The 21,777-nt window shown below is 41.4% G+C and overlaps 1 protein-coding gene across 1 annotated transcript in view; it reads right to left on the bottom strand.

The window, feature by feature from the left end:
• Nucleotides 1-228: 228 nt before the first annotated feature.
• LOC119901999 (transmembrane protein 163-like) overlaps nt 229-21,777 on the bottom strand; it is a 32,210-nt gene continuing 10,661 nt past the window's right edge. Inside the window, exons 5-8 of the mRNA XM_038717831.1 lie at nt 19,427-19,523; nt 5,595-5,706; nt 2,767-2,908; nt 229-1,986 (exon numbers count right to left, since the gene is read on the bottom strand). Of these exons, the coding sequence (XP_038573759.1) occupies nt 1,926-1,986; nt 2,767-2,908; nt 5,595-5,706; nt 19,427-19,523 (412 nt within the window). The 3' untranslated portion in view covers nt 229-1,925. The remainder of the gene's footprint in view (nt 1,987-2,766; nt 2,909-5,594; nt 5,707-19,426; nt 19,524-21,777) is intronic.

The following is a 21,777-nucleotide window of genomic DNA, read 5'->3' as shown; positions in this document are numbered from 1 at the left end:
TTCCAGCAGGATAATGCACCATGTCACAAAGCTCGAATCATTTCAAATTGGTTTCTTGAACATGACAATGAGTTCACTGTACTAAAATGGCCACCACAGTCACCAGATCTCAACCCAATAGAGCATCTTTGGGATTGGTGGAACGGGAGCTTCGTGCCCTGGATGTGCATCCCACAAATCTCCATCAACTGCAAGATGCTATCCTATCAATATGGGCCAACATTCCAACATGCTTTCAGCACCTTGTTGAATCAATGCCACGTAGAATTAAGGCAGTTCTGAAGGCGAAAGGGGGTCAAACACAGTATTAGTATGGTGTTCCTAATAATCCTTTAGGTGAGTGTATATTCACAATTGTGTGGCAGGTACCTCTTCTGGTCAGCAGATGGCGCAAGTTGTGAATGTACAATTTATATTCTTGGGTTTGTCATTTTAGCTTCAACAACAATAAAAACAAAAGTGGCAACCTGAAGTAAACTGAGCTGGTTTCTGCCATTTTCCTTCTGTCACATTGTCAGTGAATTGGAGGCTGAGACAAGTCTGGACTCTCTTATGTCACTCAATGCCAAAACTGCTGATTTTTATCCTCCAGAACTGTAAGCTGGCGTTGGCATGAGGTTGCTGAAACAGTGTCCACTCTAGGCTTCCCGGCTCCAGCCACAACAGTCTAGATAAATAAGCAAATCACGTGTGTGTGTGTGTGTGTGTGTGTGTGTGTTTTTATCCCGATGGGGACTATAACTTGAATGCAGTGATGGGGTTTCGTCACTAGTGTCACTTTGTGAGGGTTAAGACTTGGTTTTAGGGATCAGGTTGAAATTAGGTCAATGCTAGGGTTAGGCATGTAGTTATGATGGTTAAGGTTAGGGTAAGAGGGTAGGGAATGCATTATTTCAATGAGATGTCCCCATGGGCATAGAAGAACAAAAATGTGTGCAGGCTTGTTTTAATTTATTTGTGGGGTCCAAAAACCAGGATTCCACTATACTTGTGGAGTCTGACAGCTTTGTGGGAACCAAAATGCTGCACCCCACAAGTTTAAAGGTCTGTTTGACAGTTATGACTTGATTTGAGGGTTCAGGTTAGAATTAGATTAAAGTTAGGGCAAGGGTTAAGGTTTGGCATGTAGTTGTGATGGTTAAGGTTTGGGTAAGGGTACCCACAAAGATAGTAACACATGGCTGTGTGTGTGTGTTTGTGTGTTTGCTTATATACCTGCTCCCTATGGCAAATGGGCCTTGTATTGATATATCCTCTCAAGTCATATGAAGGTAAAACACCATTAATACTCCACTGCTACATCAGCTACATCAATCAGTTTGATCTGCCACACTGCAACCTTTTATAGCACAGCTGAGTAAAGGCCTCTAGGAACCATGGGAAAAATAAACTGCTGTGTTTTGACAGGGCAATGAGGTGTAACTGAGGTATTGTACATCAACTTGCTGTGCAAAAATCTGTCTCTCAGGTTCCATAAGTCTCCTGTACGCTGCAGTACAAGCATGTCTCTGTACTATTTGGTCATTGCTGTCTCTTCTGTCACTGAGTCAACCTTTATTTTTAAGCAGGTTTAACTCCCTTTCACAGTTAACTTCCTCAATCTTGTTTAAATGTGGAGGCATGAAAGAACAGACTGCCCCATACACTGTTAAAAGACAGATAAAGGTATTATATGTACACCAAATTGTAAAACACTTAAAAGGGGCCAAGAATTTGATTCGCCCTCACTCAATATCAGCCTGGATGCTCAGTTCAAATCTTTGAATGGAAGGACTATATAGACACAGACGTCTCCACTGGCACTGAATGTGATTGTCTGTGGAGAGACTGTAGGGACAGTAATCCCCATCCTTCTCCTGTCAATCAGTCAGCCAACCCGCTCCCAAACCTTCCTCTTCGCCCTCTTTCTTTTACTCTGTGGTCCGTCACTCAAAACGCTCGTAGTTCCTGGTTTGTCGGACCCGTGGGACCATGTCCAGCAGCAGCCTGCGGTGGGAGAAGAGGGGGCTTTTTAGAAAGCATAGGAAAAACTGAGAGTCGATTCAAACACTTTGATCCCCTTAAATAGAAAAAAGACATGCATCCCATTCTGACTTATTGAGACGCTGCAGACAGTCTTGAATTAATTTCAGGTTGTGGCTGTAACTCTAGGCCAAAAATGTCACTGCATCAGCAGCGATGAATGCTTCAGATTAAAATCAAAAACTCTTCTGAGGGCTCATGAGAAAGATGGTTCCCCATCCTCCATGACTCCATGTTTTTTTGTATAAAGTAATAATTCAATTCAATGTTTGTACAGAATCGGCATGGTTTCTGAAGAAAGTTTTTTTGTGTAGGCTTAATTTTAATTATAAAACAGCTGTTTGTGGAAGGCAGTTTGAGATCAGTAAACAAGACAAGCCAACTGTATAGATAACTGTATCATCTGCATACAAGTTTATATTTGCTGGATGGATGTTCCTCCCTATATTGTTTATAAAAATTCTTATTTAACCAAGCTTTAATAATAACTTGTGATGAACGCCTTGTCAACAAATGTAGCTTGGCAGTGTAGTTTCTTTTGAATTGAAGTGATGACATCATTAATTACAAATTAGGCTGAATAGCTGTACAATGTAAAGTCTCCAGAGCTACATATATTACAAAAACCCTTGCAGGACTGAACATTAAATCTTCATATATTCAGATTTACTACCAGCAAACTGTACATATTGTCACACAATCATTTATAAACTGTTCTTCTAATAACTTCTAGTAACCACTTACTTGACTCCATAGGCGAGGATGATAAGACCTATCAGGATGCCTATTGTCCCATCCAGGTACCACACCTTGGGTTCATGCTTGAACACTTCAGCACTGATGAGGATGGAGAACCCCATAATTCCCCCCACTAGTGAGTTGAATCCTGGGAGGAGAGAACATTTTTCTGTTGGAAAACATCTTATATAAAGTCATCTGATAAGGGTTTTGTAGGGTCAGTGTTGGATTTCATTCCCTTATGTGTTTAGGCTTCCCACAGACACCTGCTGAGAGTACAGTGGACGTGAAATATTGACTGCTTTGGCCTCTTTCTTTATCATATTACAGCACAGGGTTGTAAAACGAGATGAAGTTGTAGTTCCCTTTATGCTACTCACAAAACGCAAACATTATACAAAAATTATACAGTAGATGGGTTGAGAAGCTGCTCTGAAGTCTTGTAGTATAACAGCAGATACTTCTATATCTCTTGCCAGACAGCAGCAGGTTGAACCAGTTGTGGCTGGGTGGGTACTGTCCTTTAGGCCCCGTGTTCACGGCAGCGTCTTTTTTCAATTCATTGCAATGGGAGCGCCGCGTTTGTGCAAGCTGGTAAAAACGGCAGGAGCGTGACGAGGCACTGAGAGTCTTTTCCACGCTGGGCGCTGAGCGTTTTTTTCCGGTCGCCGAGAGTTGAAAAATGTTCAACTTTGGGAAAAACGCTGCGCTCGTCACTGTCAACAGTTAACAGTTTTTACTGTTGGTTTGACCATTTTAATCAGCTTGCGTGTTAGTGGGCAGGAGAAGGAGGGAAATATGGTCTGATAAACCAAAATTGGGACATGGGAGGGCTTTGTAGCTCAGTGGCGGCTCCTGACAAATTTCTCAGGGGGGGCAATTGTTGCGATGATGGCTAAGGTGACCAGTTCAATGGTCTAATTCTGCTATAAGACAAGGATTGTTCCTTAGGCTACATACTGTACAGTATTTGTGCTACATACTGAAGTTCATTGTCAATGCCTACAATGAATGAACAGTCCACAGTTAAGATCAACAGATCTTCACACCTTTGGATGTAAAGGCAACTACTTTAGCATTAATGAAAAAAAGGATGACACTCACACTCATCTGATTTATCTGTGACAAACCTTTTATTTAGGAACAACAAATTCAGAATAAAGCGCAGTATTTACACATAAACAACAAGGCATGTAAGGGGAAATATAAAAGGTATATTCTATTGTTTTTGGTTTATTTTCTGTGTTGCTTTCCTACTTCTTTTTACCCTCCTCTGACAAGATGCCAGTGGTGGTGGCCACATCAGGCTACCTCCTCTTTCTTCTTCGGTTTCTGGCAATAAAACAAAAAAACAACACATCAGATTATTGTTACTGGTTAAGTGCAGCTAACTTTAAATTGACTCCACCAACACATATAAAACATGGCTTAATAACAATCACATTTAACATAAGCATAAAATTCGGCTTAATAATAACTATCAAGATTTTTTTTTACAGTCACAGTTATTAGCTTAGCCTATGGCATTTTACAGAGCATAAATTAGCCTTCTGGCTAGCGGACTTTTCCTCTCCTCATAGCTTAACAAATTACATGTATTATTTAAACTGTGTCTTACTCACCGCTGGTAAAGTCGCTGCATCTCCCGACACCACGGTTGAATTTTCAGCATGAATGTACATTTTGTACAGCAGCTGGTCGTAGTGAGAGCAACAAGCTGGAGGAGTGCAGAGCTATTTTCAGGTGGCAGAAGCGTAGCTGTGCTGCTTGGTGCGTGGCGTAAACACGTTAGTGCTAGCCCTCCCGTAACCCATAGAGATTGCATTGCAGCGGCCGCAGCTCGAAAAAAACTGCCTTAACATGAAAGTCTATGAGAGAGATCTGGGCGATTTACTACCAGCCTGAAATTGCCTCAAAAGAGGCGGGACTCCACGGAACACGACTTGATGCTGTTTGGACAGCGATATTCAGAGACAAACTGTCAAAAACAGTCACAGCTAACTAACAGTGTGGTAGAAAGTGTGAGAAAAATCCCCGGCTTGGTGATGCGTCGCCTGGTCGCCCTAATGAACAAATTAAGCCGCCCCTGTTGTAGCTGCCTGGAATGTTTCTGTAAACATGGTCCAGTGTATTTGTTCTCGTGGGGATGTGGACATGCTGGTGGAATTTCGGTCTTTTTTGATTGAAATCACCTGCTACAATAGGAAATACCATCAGGTTGTTTTGTTGTGGGACTTCTGATAACCTCATACAGTGCAGTGCATTTCTTGGAGGAATGTAAACAGCAGTAACTAAACCACTGGTGAATTCTCTGGGCAGATAATATGGTCAACAATGTATAGAAAGTAGCATGTGCAGTGTACAGCGTAAAATGAACAGTGGCATGACAGATTCTTCAAATGCCTCTAATACAGATTCTTCAAATGCCTCTAATACAGAAAGGTCATCTCGTTAAATCAAAATGCAACTGCCCACGGCCTTGTGTAGGTGACGAACCGTTGCATAACGACCAGTATCTGTTACTCCATGGAAGGAATGTAAGCATGAGTGCGACACCAATGTATCACACTGGAAGTCACACTGTGACACTATTACTAGGAAATGACTAGAAAACCCTTCACACATATATGTGTATGGAAAGACTGACAGTAAATGGACAATGCAGGACAGTTAATTAAAGAAACATACGTATTACTAATGAATTAGTGTAATAAACAAGCTCATCTTTCCAAATTTAAAAAAAACTATGCAACTTTAAAGATTATGGTCCTAAAAAGGAAGGGCAGTACAATGTCCTGCAAGTCTGCTGTGTTTGAGCATGTGTGTACCCCTACCATCAGTGATGAGGACTTTGCTTGTGAGCACTTTGCCAAGCATAAACTTGATCACAGCCAGGAAGATGCACACCAAGCCACTGACGATGGATACACTGAACAGGAATGCATCCTGTGAGAAGACAGACAGAAAAACAGAGGGAGTTAGAGTCATGGTTTGCTTCTATTTTATGATCCGCTCTGTCTTCACCACCCTGTCACGTTACTGGTGTCCCTCAGGGTTTAATCCTAGGTCCTCCCTCAAAGTGCACCACTGGTTGATCCACAAGACTTTGAGGGCCAACAGTTTGTATGTTGTCAGTTATTATAATAAAAAAGTCATAAAGAGGAAAGCAATACTATAACTCTACTAAAACTTTTACAGTTTCAATTTGATTTACTCACTAAAATCTCTCTAAACAATGTCCTGTGACTTACCAAAAGTGCCAAATTGCCAAAGTCCAGATGAGAGAAGATAAAAATGTTTATGGATACATCTAGGTCACTTTCAATTAATACTATGTGTGATCACAGCAATGAGCTTTACAAGGAGGTGTGAAGCTTTGTGCACCTTTTTGCCCTGGGCTTTGTCTCTATTACATACAGGTTTCCCTAATCAACCAATTGTTAGCGCATGTTGAGGCCGCTTGCATCCTCCGAGGAACGCTGCAGATATTACATAAGACTAAAGAAAATACAGCAGGCTCCTCTGAATATTTCTTGCACGAAAAAGAAACATTAATCTTTATTTTGATTTACAGTTCATATTTTTCCTAAAAGGATATTACAATTGAACATCAGTCAAACATAAGGAACTAGCAAACTTAAGTAAAGATGCAAATACAACATTATTTATCATTGTGTATCGGTACAAATAGGACTAATAATATGTTTGTGTGTCTTTTTAACTATTATGTCAGAACCCCAGCTCTTACAAGGTCACGCCTTTACGAAAAAGAGTCCCGTGTTACAAAGCATAACCAATGCTTTATTGTGTCCCCTCTCAAACCAAACCTACACCCTCTATATCAGTAAAGATTATCTATTATTGTTGAAAAGACCACAGCGCATCCGCAGTGCAACCACGGTTTAATACAATTGGTCCCCGCTGTACAGCTCATTCAGAAATGGCCGTGGTCCAGTCTTATGTCCCCATACGACCCATTTATATATCATAACACCTACCCCCTCAACCATCTATTCCAATTATACCACATTTTAATGTTTTCCTTTGCTCCCCATAGCTCTTATATACTGTAAATGCTTTTCCAAGCAATTATCTCTATCTTGTCCTTTTGGTTGTAAAGATGTTTTTTAATATAACTACACCTATTGTGAGCTTCAGGTATATATACATAAAATGTAAATGCACTGAGGACGGATGTAGGAGAGGGGGGGATGGATGAGAGCAGAGAAAGGGAGCTGCAGAGCACTCGGCGCCTCTGCGGCAGCATTAATATTGCACTATGGCCTTGGAGCCATGAAAAGCTACGTTGGCGAGCTCGCAGACATGAAAGAGGAAATGGAGAGAAAACCTGAGCATGCTACATAAAACCTGAGTCAGTGCTGTGACTCAACTGTGAAAATAAAATCGAAATAGCATATCATCCTCAAACTATTGAACACATTCTTCAGCAACAAGGACAAATCTTCCACTTCAACAAATACAGACATACAGCTATACATATTTTCCCATGGTTTTAAATAATGTATGGAATAAATTAGAGGTTATCGGGTGTGATAATCCAGTAGTGAGTTGGTTTAAATTATACTTAAGTTACCATTCAGTATGTAGATATTATGGTAGCTTAATAGATCCTGCAGTGGTAACGTGGCGTTCCACAGGGATCAATCCTAGGCCCCTTTTCCAAATATATAAACTATGAAATCAAGATTATGTGGTTTACTTGATCAAAATGTATGGTTAAAAAATTCTCCAGAAGCCTAAAATGTTAGTGAAAAGAAAATGTTATGTAAGGTTTTAAAACAAACAAGAACATAGTAATTTATATCGTCATGGTCTTTCTAAGTAGCAACAAACCAGTTTACAAATTGCAAAAAATAACATGTTAAATTTACATACATTAAAAGAACTCACTTAAAGGCATAGTAAGTGATTGTAATCCAGTACACTTTTTGTTAAATTCACCAAATATTTCCTCTTGGTTTGCTAGCTCTCCGTTTTGTGTGTGCTCTGAAAAGTTTTTCTACAGAGCCGTGGCTCTGTACATTGAAAATAAAGAAAGTGGTGTGGACCTTCCCCACAACATTGTTTCAGCCAATCAGCAAGAGTTAGTGCCCGTGCACAGGAGTGGGGGTTAGTTAGTGCAAGAGAGAGTTCTATACACAGTTATATTTTTATCCTGTGACATGCTTTAATTTATGCATAACATCTTGTTTATGTTATATTTTATTTCATTTTATATTTTACTTACAAGTCCATGTCACATGTTGGAATAAATTTGTGTATTTGTTTGTTTCCTTTTCTCTTATTTACTTTTTTGTAAACAAAACATTTCTTGCAGCTGCTTCACAACAAAAGCCTTCAAGAAGTTTTGGGGAATTAATACTTTGAAGCTGCTGCCGAAAGTGTTCTCTGCGCTAACATCAAATTAACATTACATGCCACAGCAAAAATCTGAATTAAAATATAAGTAGTTAAAGGTTTACAGTTCATCACGATCCATGGTATCCAGATATTACATTTCTCAAAATTAAATAGTGAAATCTAATGGTGTACCTTTTAAAGATGGCATGGGAAATCCCCCTAGTGACCCTCTAATCAACATTCAAAGTGGGTGGGCTCGTATTTTGGCCCATTAGAAAGGGAAATGCACACACACCATAAAGCAAATGACAAACAGACCCTGCCCAGAATGTGAACATGGTGCTGACATTTACATTTGACAACCAGACATCAATGTGCAGAATAAGAAAATGGTACTAACTGTCGTTCTGCTTTTTAAAGGCGATAAGTCAGGAAGGCCAAGAAGTGCATTATTTATAATGTGGAGAAACCAGACTGGAACAGACAGTGGGAAAAGAGAGAAAGGAAAAACAGAAAGTGTTTGCTTATTTATAATGGGAAAAAGTCAATTATAGTGGTATTATCTCTTCTGAATGTTCAGGTCTTCATCAAGCAGCTCCAGTTTAGCTTAGCTTAGCATTACCAGCACCTGTAAAGCTTAGTTCCGGTACGTAACTGATCATAAAAACTGGTCATTTTTACATTTTGTTTTTTTGACATGTTTATTAGTCAAGTAAAGATTAAACATTATATATATAGAAATACCAGGAATACATAAATTTACATTAAAAACAGGCTTAAATAATCTTACTGCACTGATTTTTTCACATCACAAGTTGTCAAGTGATTTAGGTTTTCCAGTGGATTTTGAGTGGATTTCATAAGCCCATGGGTTGGGGCATTTTCTCAACTCCCAGGTTACAGCAGCCCTTCAAATTAATTAAAAACAGATTTGTTTTGGATGCTAACTGACATTAATTGGGACTAGCAGAGCAGAAACAGTCAAGTGTCAAAAACCAACCTTTGTCCTCCACATGTTCCCTCCTCCCCTCCCCGGCCTCTCTGTCTCCATTCTCCTCTCCCTCTCATTCCCATCACCGCATAACTAAGCAGCTGCTTACCTTATTAACATTTCATAGCGAGGAGGAAAAGAAGGGAGGTGGTGAAAATAAACCTTATTTCCAACATCTGCATACTGAGGCGGGCTGTGAGGCATACACAAGCTATATATAACTCCAAGTATGATGCACCAGAAACCAGCCTGGGAGAACCTGAATGTGTGACAGAAGAGGAGCAGGTCGACTCAGAAAAACAGAATCTGTCTGCCTCACTCCCACAGTTTCCCTTTGTTTATGCTTTGTCTGTTAGGCCGTATCCTTCCCTCACTGCAGCCACAGAGGAATAGATGGAAAACACAGTTAGTCCAATAAATCAATGAAAGATTTGAGAACTAATTGAATTTGTAGCCTGAGTGAGTTGCAAAGGCTATTTGAATCTCTTGAAATGTGTTTGTCATTGTGGTATATTGGTGTTCTGCAGCTGATCTAAGAATAGGAAAATTATGATTAAAGTGCAACCAGCTATGTTGATATATGCCAATCTCCAAATCTAACCATAATAGCGTGTGTGCAGTAGCCTACTTGGGAGTTTTCCTTCTTTAGTATATGTTTCTGTCTGTATTTCTTAATGGAAAACTAACTTAATATTCTTAACATTTGTAGTTATACAAGGGATGTGAGAGTTGTTGAATAATTCAGTTGCAACAGAAATTTAAAAGAAATCATTAGTCTACTCACAAAAATAGTTCTATACCCAACAAAGCAGGAAAACAGTTTTGGTCATTCTTTTAACACCACCAGCAAAACTGCGTATTTCAGAAATGTCTGAGCTAGCATAGCTAAGCTACGATTTTAATAATGCGTAAAATATGTTTCAGCTTGCAATATAACTAACAGGCAAACAATATATTAAACTTAACTGCCAATCCTTTGTAAATGTAGGACTGTTGCTTTATATCTGTATACATGTAGCAATAGGAAATATCCAGTAGCTATGTTATTGTTATGTTGTTTTATTATTTCCAATGTAATTAGCATTTTGTGTTGTTTTGTGAAATATAATTTAAAATCCTCTACATCTTTATTAAACGGCATTTTTAGTGTCAGGTCAGATGTGTCAACCTCCTGTACTCCTCTCTTAATGAGTCATATGTTAGGAAGCTAACGTTAGTTTTGTCATTTAAGCTAGTTCAGTTATGCAGCCGTTACAACTGGCAGCTACTGAGTGTAAATATGTAGTAACAACTACTTAATCTCTATTTAAGAAGTAGTTTGTGTGGTGCAACCTGTTTGAATTTGGTCATATGAAAATCTCCATGTAGTAAACACTTTTGCTAAGTTTGAATTTAGCCTGCATTTCAAGTTTTTGTGGAGATTATCAGTATTCTCATTCAATCTGAAAAAAACTGCTTACTCTTACTCTTTCCTGGGAAGCACGGTATAGTTCAGATATTCAGCTTTTAAGATCCTGTATTCTGATATTAGCTCCTTGGAGAGTCTTCAAACAGTTGTTAGCAATTAGATGACATCACACAACTAATATATATATATATATATATATATATATACAAATAGCCCCAGAGTTGTATAATAGATGCAGCTCATTCTATGAAGCATATCATCATGCATTTGGGACTAAAATCACATTAGTTGTGGCTACATTGGTGGAGAGAGGGCTGCTTGAATTACCTGTGGCAGTAGAGTTAGAAACGCTTCCGGTGGCTGGCTCCACGGAGACCGAGAGGGTGCAGACCCTTAAGCCACAACCAGTCTCTAGGTGGGACGACGAGGTCGGTGGAGGGTTAAAGACACCAGTCACGCTGCCACGTTATGACCCTTCCCCTGAGAGCAGTGCTCGTTCCAGAGATGGGGCCCGTATAAAGGTTCGCCTGGCCCGTCTCCAGCTTGAGGCCCAAGAAAGGGAACGCCAGCAGCACATGCAACTTCAGCTTGAAATCAGAAAGCTGGGAGTAGAGGCTGATAAGGCTGTAAGGCTACGGAAGCTCGAGCTTGAAAGCTCCCAGGCGAGGCAAAGACCGCCTGCTGCTGCACCAGGTATATCATCCGCCTCCTCCACCCTAAATTCTGCTAGTCCAATTTCTCTGGCCTTTGATGTTAGCAAGCATATTGCTCTAGTGCCATTGTTCCGGGAATCTGAGGTTGACTCTTACTTTAGTGTATTTGAGCGCATTGCAGTTGCCTTGCAGTGGCCAACAGAGGTGTGGCCACTACTGCTCCAGTGTAAGCTCCATGGCAAGGCCCAGGAAGCCATTGCAGCGCTCTCTTTGGAAGAGAGCTTAGATTATGAGTCGGTTAAGTCTGCCATTCTTCGTATTTACGAACGAGTTCCTGAGGCCTACCGGCAGAAATTTAGGAGTCATAGGAAGTCACAGAACCAGACTTACACTGAGTTTGCGAGAGAGAAGGGGGTGTTATTTGATAAATGGACTTCGGCCTGTTCTGCTGATAACTACAGTGCTCTGAGAGAGTTGTTACTGGTGGAGGATTTTAAAAAGAGCCTGCCAGAACGTATTGTTGTGTACCTAAATGAGCAGAAGGTAACAACTCTAGCTGCTGCCTCAACAACGGCCGATGAATATGTACTAATCCACAAAACTGTGTACGCTCACTCTCCTGACAGACCACGTAGAGCACCAGTTTCACCTCCCTCTGTCCACAAAACACAGGGTGGGGAGAAGGAGGAAAGGAAATGTTATTACTGTCACCTGACCGGTCATGTTATTGCTACCTGCCCGGCCTTGAAACGCAAAGAACAGTCTTCACGCCCTTCCCAGCCTAAAGGCGTCGGTCTAATTAAAACTCAGCGCAGTACAAGAATTGAGGGTAACAGATGCGATGAGTTGGATGCCTGCTTTAAGCCGTTTGTTTTTGATGCACGCATTTCACTCACTGGCCTGCCTGTGGACCAGCACTCGGTCCGGGTACTGAGGGATACTGCGTGTTCCCAGTCAGTAATTTTGACATCGGCATTGCCCTTTTCGGAACATTCAGCTTGTGGGTTCGGTTCAGTGCTCCGCGGCATTGAGATGGGTTACGTTCCACGTCCGGTGCACCGTATCCACATTCAATCTGACTTAGTTACAGGGTTCTTTCCTGTTGCTGTTTGTGACGCTCTACCCATTCAGAGTATTGTACTTCTACTAGGGAATGATATTGCGGGAGGGAAGGTGACGCCCACGTTGGAGGTGCTGGATTCTCCTCTGTGCGGCAAGTTCCCCACAGACAATATGTCTTCTTCAGTGTTTCCTGCTTGTGTGCTCACTCGTGCACGCACACGGTTGCTCCAGGATGAGTGCGACAGTTCAGATGTTTCCTTAAACGACAGTGTACTCATGCCAATGTTTTCAGGGGAAACTGAGGTGGTGGGAACCAAGGAGCAGGCCGACGTGCAACCCCTGCCTGAGGCGGTTGAACCACAGGACCCTCCCGGCTCAGATTCACTTCCAGTTACACGAGGGCGCCTGGCGAACGCCCAGAGAGGAGATCCAACACTGCAGCGTTGTTTCAGAAGTGTGGTAAGTGTCAACGATAACGCAAGTGTGGAAAAAGTGGTTTTCCTGCTAGACCAGGACGTCTTAGTTCGCAGATGGTCCCCTCTCCCAGAGACTGATGCTGATTGGAATGTTGTTTACCAGATAATCGTGCCTTCTCTGTATAGACAGCATGTGTTATCAGTTGCGCACGAAAGCAAATGGTCAGGACACTTGGGGGTAACGAAAACTTATCAGCTCATTCTTAAGCACTTCTTTTGGCCAGGGTTAAAGTCAGATGTAGCAAAGTTTTGCCGTAGTTGCCATGTGTGCCAGATAGCAGGAAAGCCAAACCAAACAGTCCCTCCTGCCCCACTACATCCTATTCCTGTAATGGAAGAGCCATTCGACCGAGTGATAATAGACTGTGTGGGTCCGTTACCCCGCACCAAGAGCGGAAACCAATATATACTCACCATTATGTGCGCGGCAACTCGTTTTCCCGAAGCAATTCCCCTTCGTAATATTACAGCCAAAGCTGTAGTTAAGTCCCTCACCAAGTTCTTCTCTACCTTTGGTCTTCCACGCGTAATTCAGTCAGACCAGGGTTCTAACCTTCAGTCCAACCTCTTTAAACAGGTGCTCGGCACATTAAATGTTAAGCATGCAGTGTCCTCGGCATATCATCCTGAGTCCCAAGGGGCTCTGGAGCGTTGGCATCAGACTCTCAAGTCCATGCTGCGTAAATATTGTTTAGAAAACCAAACAGATTGGGATGAAGGGGTTCCATTTGTCTTGTTTGCAACACGTGAAGCCGTTCAGGAGTCTTTGGGCTTCAGCCCCGCGCAGCTCGTGTTTGGGCATACCCCCCGTGGCCCGCTTAAAACGTTGCATGACCAGTTTATGTCGCTCAAATCGTCGCCGGTCAGTAATGTATTGGATTATGTCAGCCACTTCCGTGAGCGGCTACACATTGCGAACGCACACGCTAAACGGTCCTTAACCAATTCACAGAGAGTGATGAAGCGCCACTATGACCGTTCTGCTGTGGCTCGCTGTTTTCATCCTGGCGATTGGGTACTGGCGTTGCTGCCCACGCAGACGTCGGTGCTATCTGCTAAATTTACGGGTCCATATGAGGTCCGTGAACGCCTCAGTGACACGGACTACATTCTCAGTACTCCCGAGCGAAGGAGAAAAACGCGCGTTTGTCATATCAACATGCTCAAAATATATCAACCTAGAGAGGATAGTAAGCGCTCTGTAGGTGGACCTGGTCCTTCACTCGTTACCTCGCCTCCCCAGAGCGCGGCACTGATCGTAACTGATCCTGCGCTCTCCCCCGACTGTGATGACCTGCGGCCGCGTCACCCAGTCCAGTTAGGCACTCGACTCCCTAATTCAGAGGCGATAGCAGAGTTGCCGTCCCAGTTATTACATTTACCTGCTGAACATCGACAGGATGTAATCAACCTTGTCGACAACTTCACCTGTTTGTTCAGTGATGTACCGACCAAAACGACTGTAATACAGCATGATATTGAACTGACTGACCCGCGCCCCATAAAGCAACATCCGTACCGGGCAAACCAGACAAAACGGGAACTGATGAAAGGAGAAGTGGAATATCTTCTTCAGAATGGGTTTGCTGAACCCAGTTCTAGTTCATGGAGTTCACCCTGCCTTGTTGAGGCTAAATCTGACGGCTCACCTCGCTTCATTACTGATTTTCGTAAGGTAAACTGCGTAACTGTGCGTGATTCGTACCCCTTGCCGAGAATGGAAGACTGCGTTGACAATCTGGGGAATGCCAAGTTTGTGAGCAAACTGGACCTGTTAAAAGGTTACTGGCAAGTACCTTTAACTGACCGTGCTGCAGTTATTTCAGCGTTTGTTACGCCAGACCATTTTGCTCAATATTCCGTCATGGCGTTTGGTATGTGTAATGCTCCCGCTACCTTCCAAAGACTAGTGAATACTGTGTTATCTGGAGTGGGTAACTGTAACGCATATTTGGATGACTTGATTGTGTATACAGACACGTGGAAGGAGCACCTACGCGTCTTGGAACAGGTCTTCAGTAGACTCGCCCAGGCCAATCTAACATTGAATTTAGCCAAATGTGAATTTGGAAAGGCGACCGTCACCTATTTGGGTAGACAGATCGGGCAGGGACAGGTGCGACCTGTTGAAGCAAAGATCTGTGTAATTTCACTGTGCCCGGCCCCCACTACACGTAAAGCGCTGCGTTCGTTCCTGGGAATGGCGGGGTATTACAGAGCTTTCTGCCGTAACTTCTCCACTGTTGCTCAGCCACTAACTCGTTTACTGAGCCCCAAGGTTGATTTTGTGTGGTCTTCAGACTGTCAAGCCGCGTTTGATAGCCTCAAGGCGCTCCTGTGTCATGCACCTGTGCTTGCGGCTCCGGATTTTGCCAGGCCGTTCAAGCTTGAGGTGGATGCCAGTGCGGTAGGGGCAGGCGCTGTTCTCTTACAGGAAGATGTAGAGGGGATCGATCACCCAGTGTGTTACTTTTCCAGGAAATTTAACAAACATCAACTTAACTATTCCACCATTGAAAAAGAGACACTTGCCTTGTTGTTGGCCTTACAACACTTCGAGGTCTATGTTGGGTCCAGCTCCCTGCCAATTGTGATTTACACTGATCATAACCCCCTGGTTTTTCTCTCACGCATGTATAACCACAATCAGCGCCTAATGCGTTGGGCCCTGATCATTCAGGACTACACCTTAGATGTCCGCCACAAGAAAGGTTCAGAGAATGTGGTGGCTGACGCCTTGTCCAGGTTACAGTGAGTGTTGGCGTGTTGAGTTGTGTTTCACCCAAACATGGAGTTTGTGTTTATGGGAGGGGGTGTTACGGCTGCCACCGCCCCCACCTGTATTTGCCTGTGCTTTCAAGTGGACTATCTGTTATGCTGAGCAGGCTGTGCAAGCCCACGCGGAGGATTGGCTGCACAAGGAGAGAAGGCCCGCCTACTTCCTGGGTTTCCAGTTACCATGCCCTCGATTGGTGCGGCATGCTCTACGGGCCAATCAGATGGAGACCGTGACAACCACCACCTGCTTAAAAGCCTGCGGGGTCTGCCATTCGAGGCAGCAATCTGACCTGAGTTGCTTGCCTTGGGAATGCCTGTCTTAGAGATTATAGTAGTGTTTTGTAACCCGTGTTAGACTTTGTGTCTTGACATTGTGTGTTTCACTGTGTGAAGGTAAGAGAGTGGGCCAGGGCTAAGCTTAGCTATCACTGACACCTTTCTTGCACACACCCTAGTTGTTTTATGTTAGTTTTCACCAGGTTCAGGGGTGCTGTGCGTTTTGTGTTGTGTTTTTTCAAATGCCGTAGGTTAGTGAGCTTTTGGTTTATTCTTGTTTTGTTAGTATCTCTGTAAGCAGTAATCCTCCTTTTGAGGATCTCCTTTTGTTATAATTGTTTGTTGATTTCCACAGCACCCATTGGCCCATCCTCTGTTTGTGCTCCACTTGCATTATTTCAAATAAATACCCTTTCAAACCAACAACATCTGGTTTATGTTTATGTCCCTATATCCCTAGACACCTCGGGACGTAACACAGATAAGAACATTTTTTTACCAAACTGACATAGATGTGATTGTGATTACAGAGCTGAAGTGCAAAGAGACATTGAAGGGCCTAAAGAGCAACAGTCAACTCTCTACAGTAATTCAGCTCACTAAAGCATAATATTCTCATATTTACTCATCGTCATCATTACGTTCAGATCCTCGACAGCATTTCTACAGAGATGACTATTGCCCAGCAACGGGGTGATGAAGCTATTTCAGGAAGTGTGAATGCTCTTGAGTCTTCACACCTGAGATTTGTGACATTCTTCATCTGACAGCAGCAACAACGCTGTTACACCTCTGTCACACACACATTCACACACATGTTATTGATGGGGAGGGGGGGAATCTAATGTTCAGCGTGAAAATCAAAACCTGCAGCACAATGATTCTGCTTGTTTTCAGAACAATTTGTACACCTTTTTCCAAGCTGGAAGCTGAAATGTTAACAAATTAAATATCTCACATAGTATATATAAAAATCATTCCCCTCTCACCCCTTGCAGGGTGGTATGTGTATATATGTATATATATATATATATATATATATATTAGGGTTGGGCACGTTAATGCGTATTATCGCAGTGGGGTGGGATGTTGATCAGCCTGCAAATCACCCACCCAAACAAGCAGTGAATGGAGGCTTCGGCAGACTACGCTGTCATCTACTTTCCATATTTTTCCACTCGCGATCCGTTATCACAGCAGCAGGTGAGCCACTTGCTGGTTAATGACGCAGCCTATCAAACAACTCAATCAGCCAAAACCAACATCTGCACCCTGTGTTCAATGTTGCTTTAACGTTACCTGGTCTGTGCTTGTAAAATATCCACCGCGACTTGTAACGTCATTTCAAGTGATAAAAGATACCTGATGCTGATACCTGTTCAAAAAAAAAAGTAAGAAAATTGGACTCTGATGGTAACTTGCAACAAGCTAGATAAAAGGTAATTCCCTGGCAGTGGCAAATAGCTTTGGTTTAATATTTGATTACATTAATGTTTAAGTTGAGATTTAAAGAAATATTTTATTGCTACTGTGTAAAGGGAATACTGCTGGTAAATAGCACCTTATTTGTTTGCAAACCACATGTTATTGCTCTTTTGTGTATATAGTAGTACATTTAAATTAAAATTGTGCAATACTCTGCTTTAGAATTCATTACTCAATTTTATTTATTTAATCGCGATTAATCACAAGAAAATCATGCGATTAATCGCAATAATTTTAACCCTCGCCAGCACTAATATACATATATATATATATATACACACACATATATATATACACACACAATATATATACACATATATATATATATACACACACACACACACACACACATATATATATACACACATATATATATACACATATATACACATATACACATATATATATATATATATATATATATATATATACACATATACACATATATATATATATATATATGTATATATATATATATATATATATATATATACACACACATACATGTGGATGCACCTTTCACTTTTACAATGCTACTATTAGCAACATTCTTCCTTGATTCCTTATGAGCCTAACCCACATGTGTACACACACACACTGCAATGAAATCCATTATAAAAATCCATTCAATCTTAAAGGCCCTAAATTTTCTCAGTTAGCTTCTTACTATAAGCAATGGGGTCCTACATGAACGCACAACCTTCTGCACAAATAACAGTTTTTGTTTTGGTTATTTCACATGTTATTTCTGTCTTTTTTTACCTCTGTACTCTTTTCACTAGTTTGAAGTGGGTTGGAAAAATGTGATGCCGTATATCTCTGTGCACCAATCAGAATTTAGCAACTTAGATTTTAGAGTTTTTGAGTGTTAAAATCTTAAATAATACTTATATATAAATATAAATTTGATTGTTGCATAACCAGTCAAAACTATTCGACGTTATTAAAAACACAACTTTTCAGGAACTTTAAAATCGTATTATTCCGAAAACGGGAAATCTGCCAGCAGGATGATGACATTCCTTCCTCATTTTCTAACATCACTTTTATCAAGGACTTTAAGGCATTTTTAAAAGGATAAATATTGATTAATGCTAATAGTAAGTCAAAACAATGTGACTATTGTTAGAGACTGGAAAATAGCAAATAAGCTACTTTGCGAATGGTACACCATGTAACTGAAGATACTGTGAAAGTCAAATATGAATAAAACAACATAGCAGGTGTGAAAAACTGAGAAACTGTCAACACCAGTCAGCCTCCTCCTCTCAACTCCCCTCTATATTGCTTGGCCTCAGTCAAGTCTGAACCACCAACCCTCAAGTGACCAGCACCATGTGACAGCTAATAGCTTAAAATATGCCGTCTTATCAGATATACAGCCCACTCAAATGGCAAGATGTGGAGTGAGTCAGCCACGTCTGATCTGCAGCTTCATGCAAATCACGTGAATAACTGCCTGCATGTTGTTTGTCTTGGACGCTAAGAAGTAAACTCAGATTTTGAGAGGATATTATTAGATACAAACACACATCAACAGGGCTTTTTTAAAATCCTCGTCTCTGGCAGACTGGTGGTATTACAGCGGGGAGAGTAGACGATTGCTGGCTAGAGAAAGTAGTTGTTACTATCAGGACAAGCTTTAAAAATAGCCATAAATTCCACCAAATTATCTGATTATGCACCAAACCTTTGGCTTAAACTCTGCAGCCTGACTTCAGTGAGATGGACAAAACTGCTATATGACCCTGTTTAACTGTTCATCTGACCGTAATCCAGCTGTCATAGTGTACTACAGAATGTTAATGTGTTTAGGGTTTTTTCCTGAGTGTTAAATGGATAACTTAATCTGTTCCATATGGTGGATGTTTTAATCCAAAGCTCCCCTCCATCTCCAGTTTGAATCAAATTCTGACCTCTACACCACGGTCAGAGCCATTTCCTGCACACTGGTGTATACTGTATGATGTCATGTAGTAGAAAAACATGTGGTAGTAGACTCTAAGCTAGTATTATCCAGTCTTACATAGTGTTTTGTTGTGTTATGAGTGCATATCAAATCTTAATCAAAATATAAATGGAAAATGTGAAATATTTTTCAAATCTAAAACTTTCACACAGCTTTTTCAGCTCTTTTTAAATCTGGGGTTCGTGTTGGTGATCAATAAATTCTTACCACTTCAGGCAGCAGCTTGGTGGCCAGGTCGTGGATGGCCTTACCCATAATGCACAAGGAGGACAGTATGAAAATCACACCTAGGATAACACAGGCTCTGAGGAGGAAAAGAGACAGAAGAGTACATTACTAACTACACAAACACAAATTACAGTGCCAGCTCCAAGATGGATCGTGTGAGCCAAGCAACAGTGTGGTAGCTGTCTAGTTAACAATCAGTGTAAATGAACTGTGTTGCAGAAAGCCAGCAGTAACCACCTGCTCTCTCTAGTACCAATAAGTGTCACCAGAGAGAAAATGAGAAAAAATCTCCTTAAGACAAGGTTTCTTCTTTAAGGTTTATTCCTTCCCGGAGAGCAGACATCTTGACCTTGAACAACATTCCCTGACGCTGAAAACCCGATCAATAGTGAAAGTGGTACACAGCTGCTACCTGCAAGGCCGAAGCCAGGATTTTAAAAACTACTGAGGTCAGGAGTCGTCGTGGTTATCTCAGCTTGGGCTCGAGAAATCAGACACATTTAGTGTTACAAACTTGAAGTGGGGATTGAAAGACGTGGACATTTAAAAGGGGGGCAGGTCTAATGAAAGGTGAAATTGAGCTGCTTTATGGGAAATGTAGGATTCAGTATTTTTTGAAGCTTGACAAATTTTTAGAACTAAAAGTCAGGATTGAGTTTAACCATTCTTAAAGTGCAATGCTACTCCATTTTTAAATTGATTGGTAACTCTTGTAAATACAGCTGTTTTGAGATAGACTGTACAAAAAATACTGACATTTATTTGTTATCTTTACTGTTTTTAGCCACAATAGCATTTTGGTTCTAGGGACGGCAATGTTGATCCACCACTTAGTCCAGACTTTGACTGACTGCCATTAAATGTTGTACACACATTCATGTTCCCCAGGGGATGAAACCTACTGACTTTGGTGATACCCAGACTTTTCTTTTAGCTCCCTTATAAGGTTGGTGTTTGCGTTTTTTTTATTTTGTTTGTCTGTTTACTATTTATTGGAATACCATGAAATATGGTACACTTATCCATGTTCCCCTCAGGATAAACTGTAATAAGGTGACAGCTATGCTTTGTGTTTAGTCCTACTTAGCAAATATTAGCATGCTCCCTATCCAACACAGAATCCAGTTTAAAATCCTCCTCATCACCTTCAGAACTCTGAATAACCTTGACCCCTACTACCTCTTTGACCACCTACACAGTCATACAACCACCCACAACCTCAGATCCACATAGACGCCAACCTCCTTTCCCCTCTCATTCGCCCCAAGTACCAAAACTGCACTAAAAACCCATCTGTTTAAAGCTGCTTTCAACCTGTTTTGTCATTTTATTTCTGTCTTTTAAATAGTTATCTCAAGTAGTTATTGTGGTTTTATGCTGATCTTGTTTTGTCTTTTACCACGTAAAGTGCCTTTCAGTACCTTTTAAAGCGCTATATATATATGTGTGTGTGTGTATAGCTATTATTATTACCACACTAAACTAAGATGTAAAAACATTATACGCAATAAACATATGCATTTTGGCATTGTCTTTGTCAGCATGTTAGCATGTTGCCTGCATTAGCATTTAGTTCAAAGCGCCGCTGTATCTGTAAGTAGAGCCTCACAGAGCCGCTATCATGGCTGTCGACTCTTAATCTTGTTACATTTTGTTTGTTTAACCACAAATGTAAAAGAGTTAGCTAAAGCAGCATTTTCCTGTGAACCTAAAATGATCCTGAATGACCGATAACTGTGTTACACTGATGTGCAGAGTGAAGACTTATTTGGAAGCAGCAGATGTCCTTTACCCAATTAACCAAGTCCGGAGGGAGATGCAAAACAATTGGAGCATATGCCCTGGTCGCGCATGGCTACCAGTGTGTGTTCAATTCTGAAGGTTGCTCTCGAGCCACACTTGGTGTCCTGGGTTTTGACCGGATGAGGTAACCAAGGCAACACCCAACATCACTCTAGGAAGTCCACACACACACACACACACACACACACACACACACACACACACACACACACACCAAGGGAGCTCTCAATCCCCACTTATGACCCCCCTGTTGTTTCTTGCACAGTGGATATAAAGATGACGCCATATCTCTGCGCTGCTGTTGGCTCCACAAGTAAAACAACAACAACACAACAGCAAAAAGACCAGCAACAGTTTTAAAGCAAAATACCACTTCTTTTTCAATACATCACATTCATTCATATCACAGATGGATAACATCGCAGCTGTATCTCATTCTAACCTTTGCCTAAGTGATGTGAAAAAAGGTGTTTTTGTTTCGAAAAGGCTCCATGTTTCATTTGTGATTAAAAACTCCCTAATTCATC

The sequence above is a fragment of the Micropterus salmoides genome, unplaced genomic scaffold, assembly GCF_014851395.1.
Source record: "Micropterus salmoides isolate LMB-PRFRI ecotype aquatic unplaced genomic scaffold, ASM1485139v1 Ms_hic_scaffold_1, whole genome shotgun sequence".
Classification (NCBI taxonomy): domain Eukaryota; kingdom Metazoa; phylum Chordata; class Actinopteri; order Centrarchiformes; family Centrarchidae; genus Micropterus; species Micropterus salmoides.
This window is presented reverse-complemented; position numbering and strand designations above follow the sequence as displayed.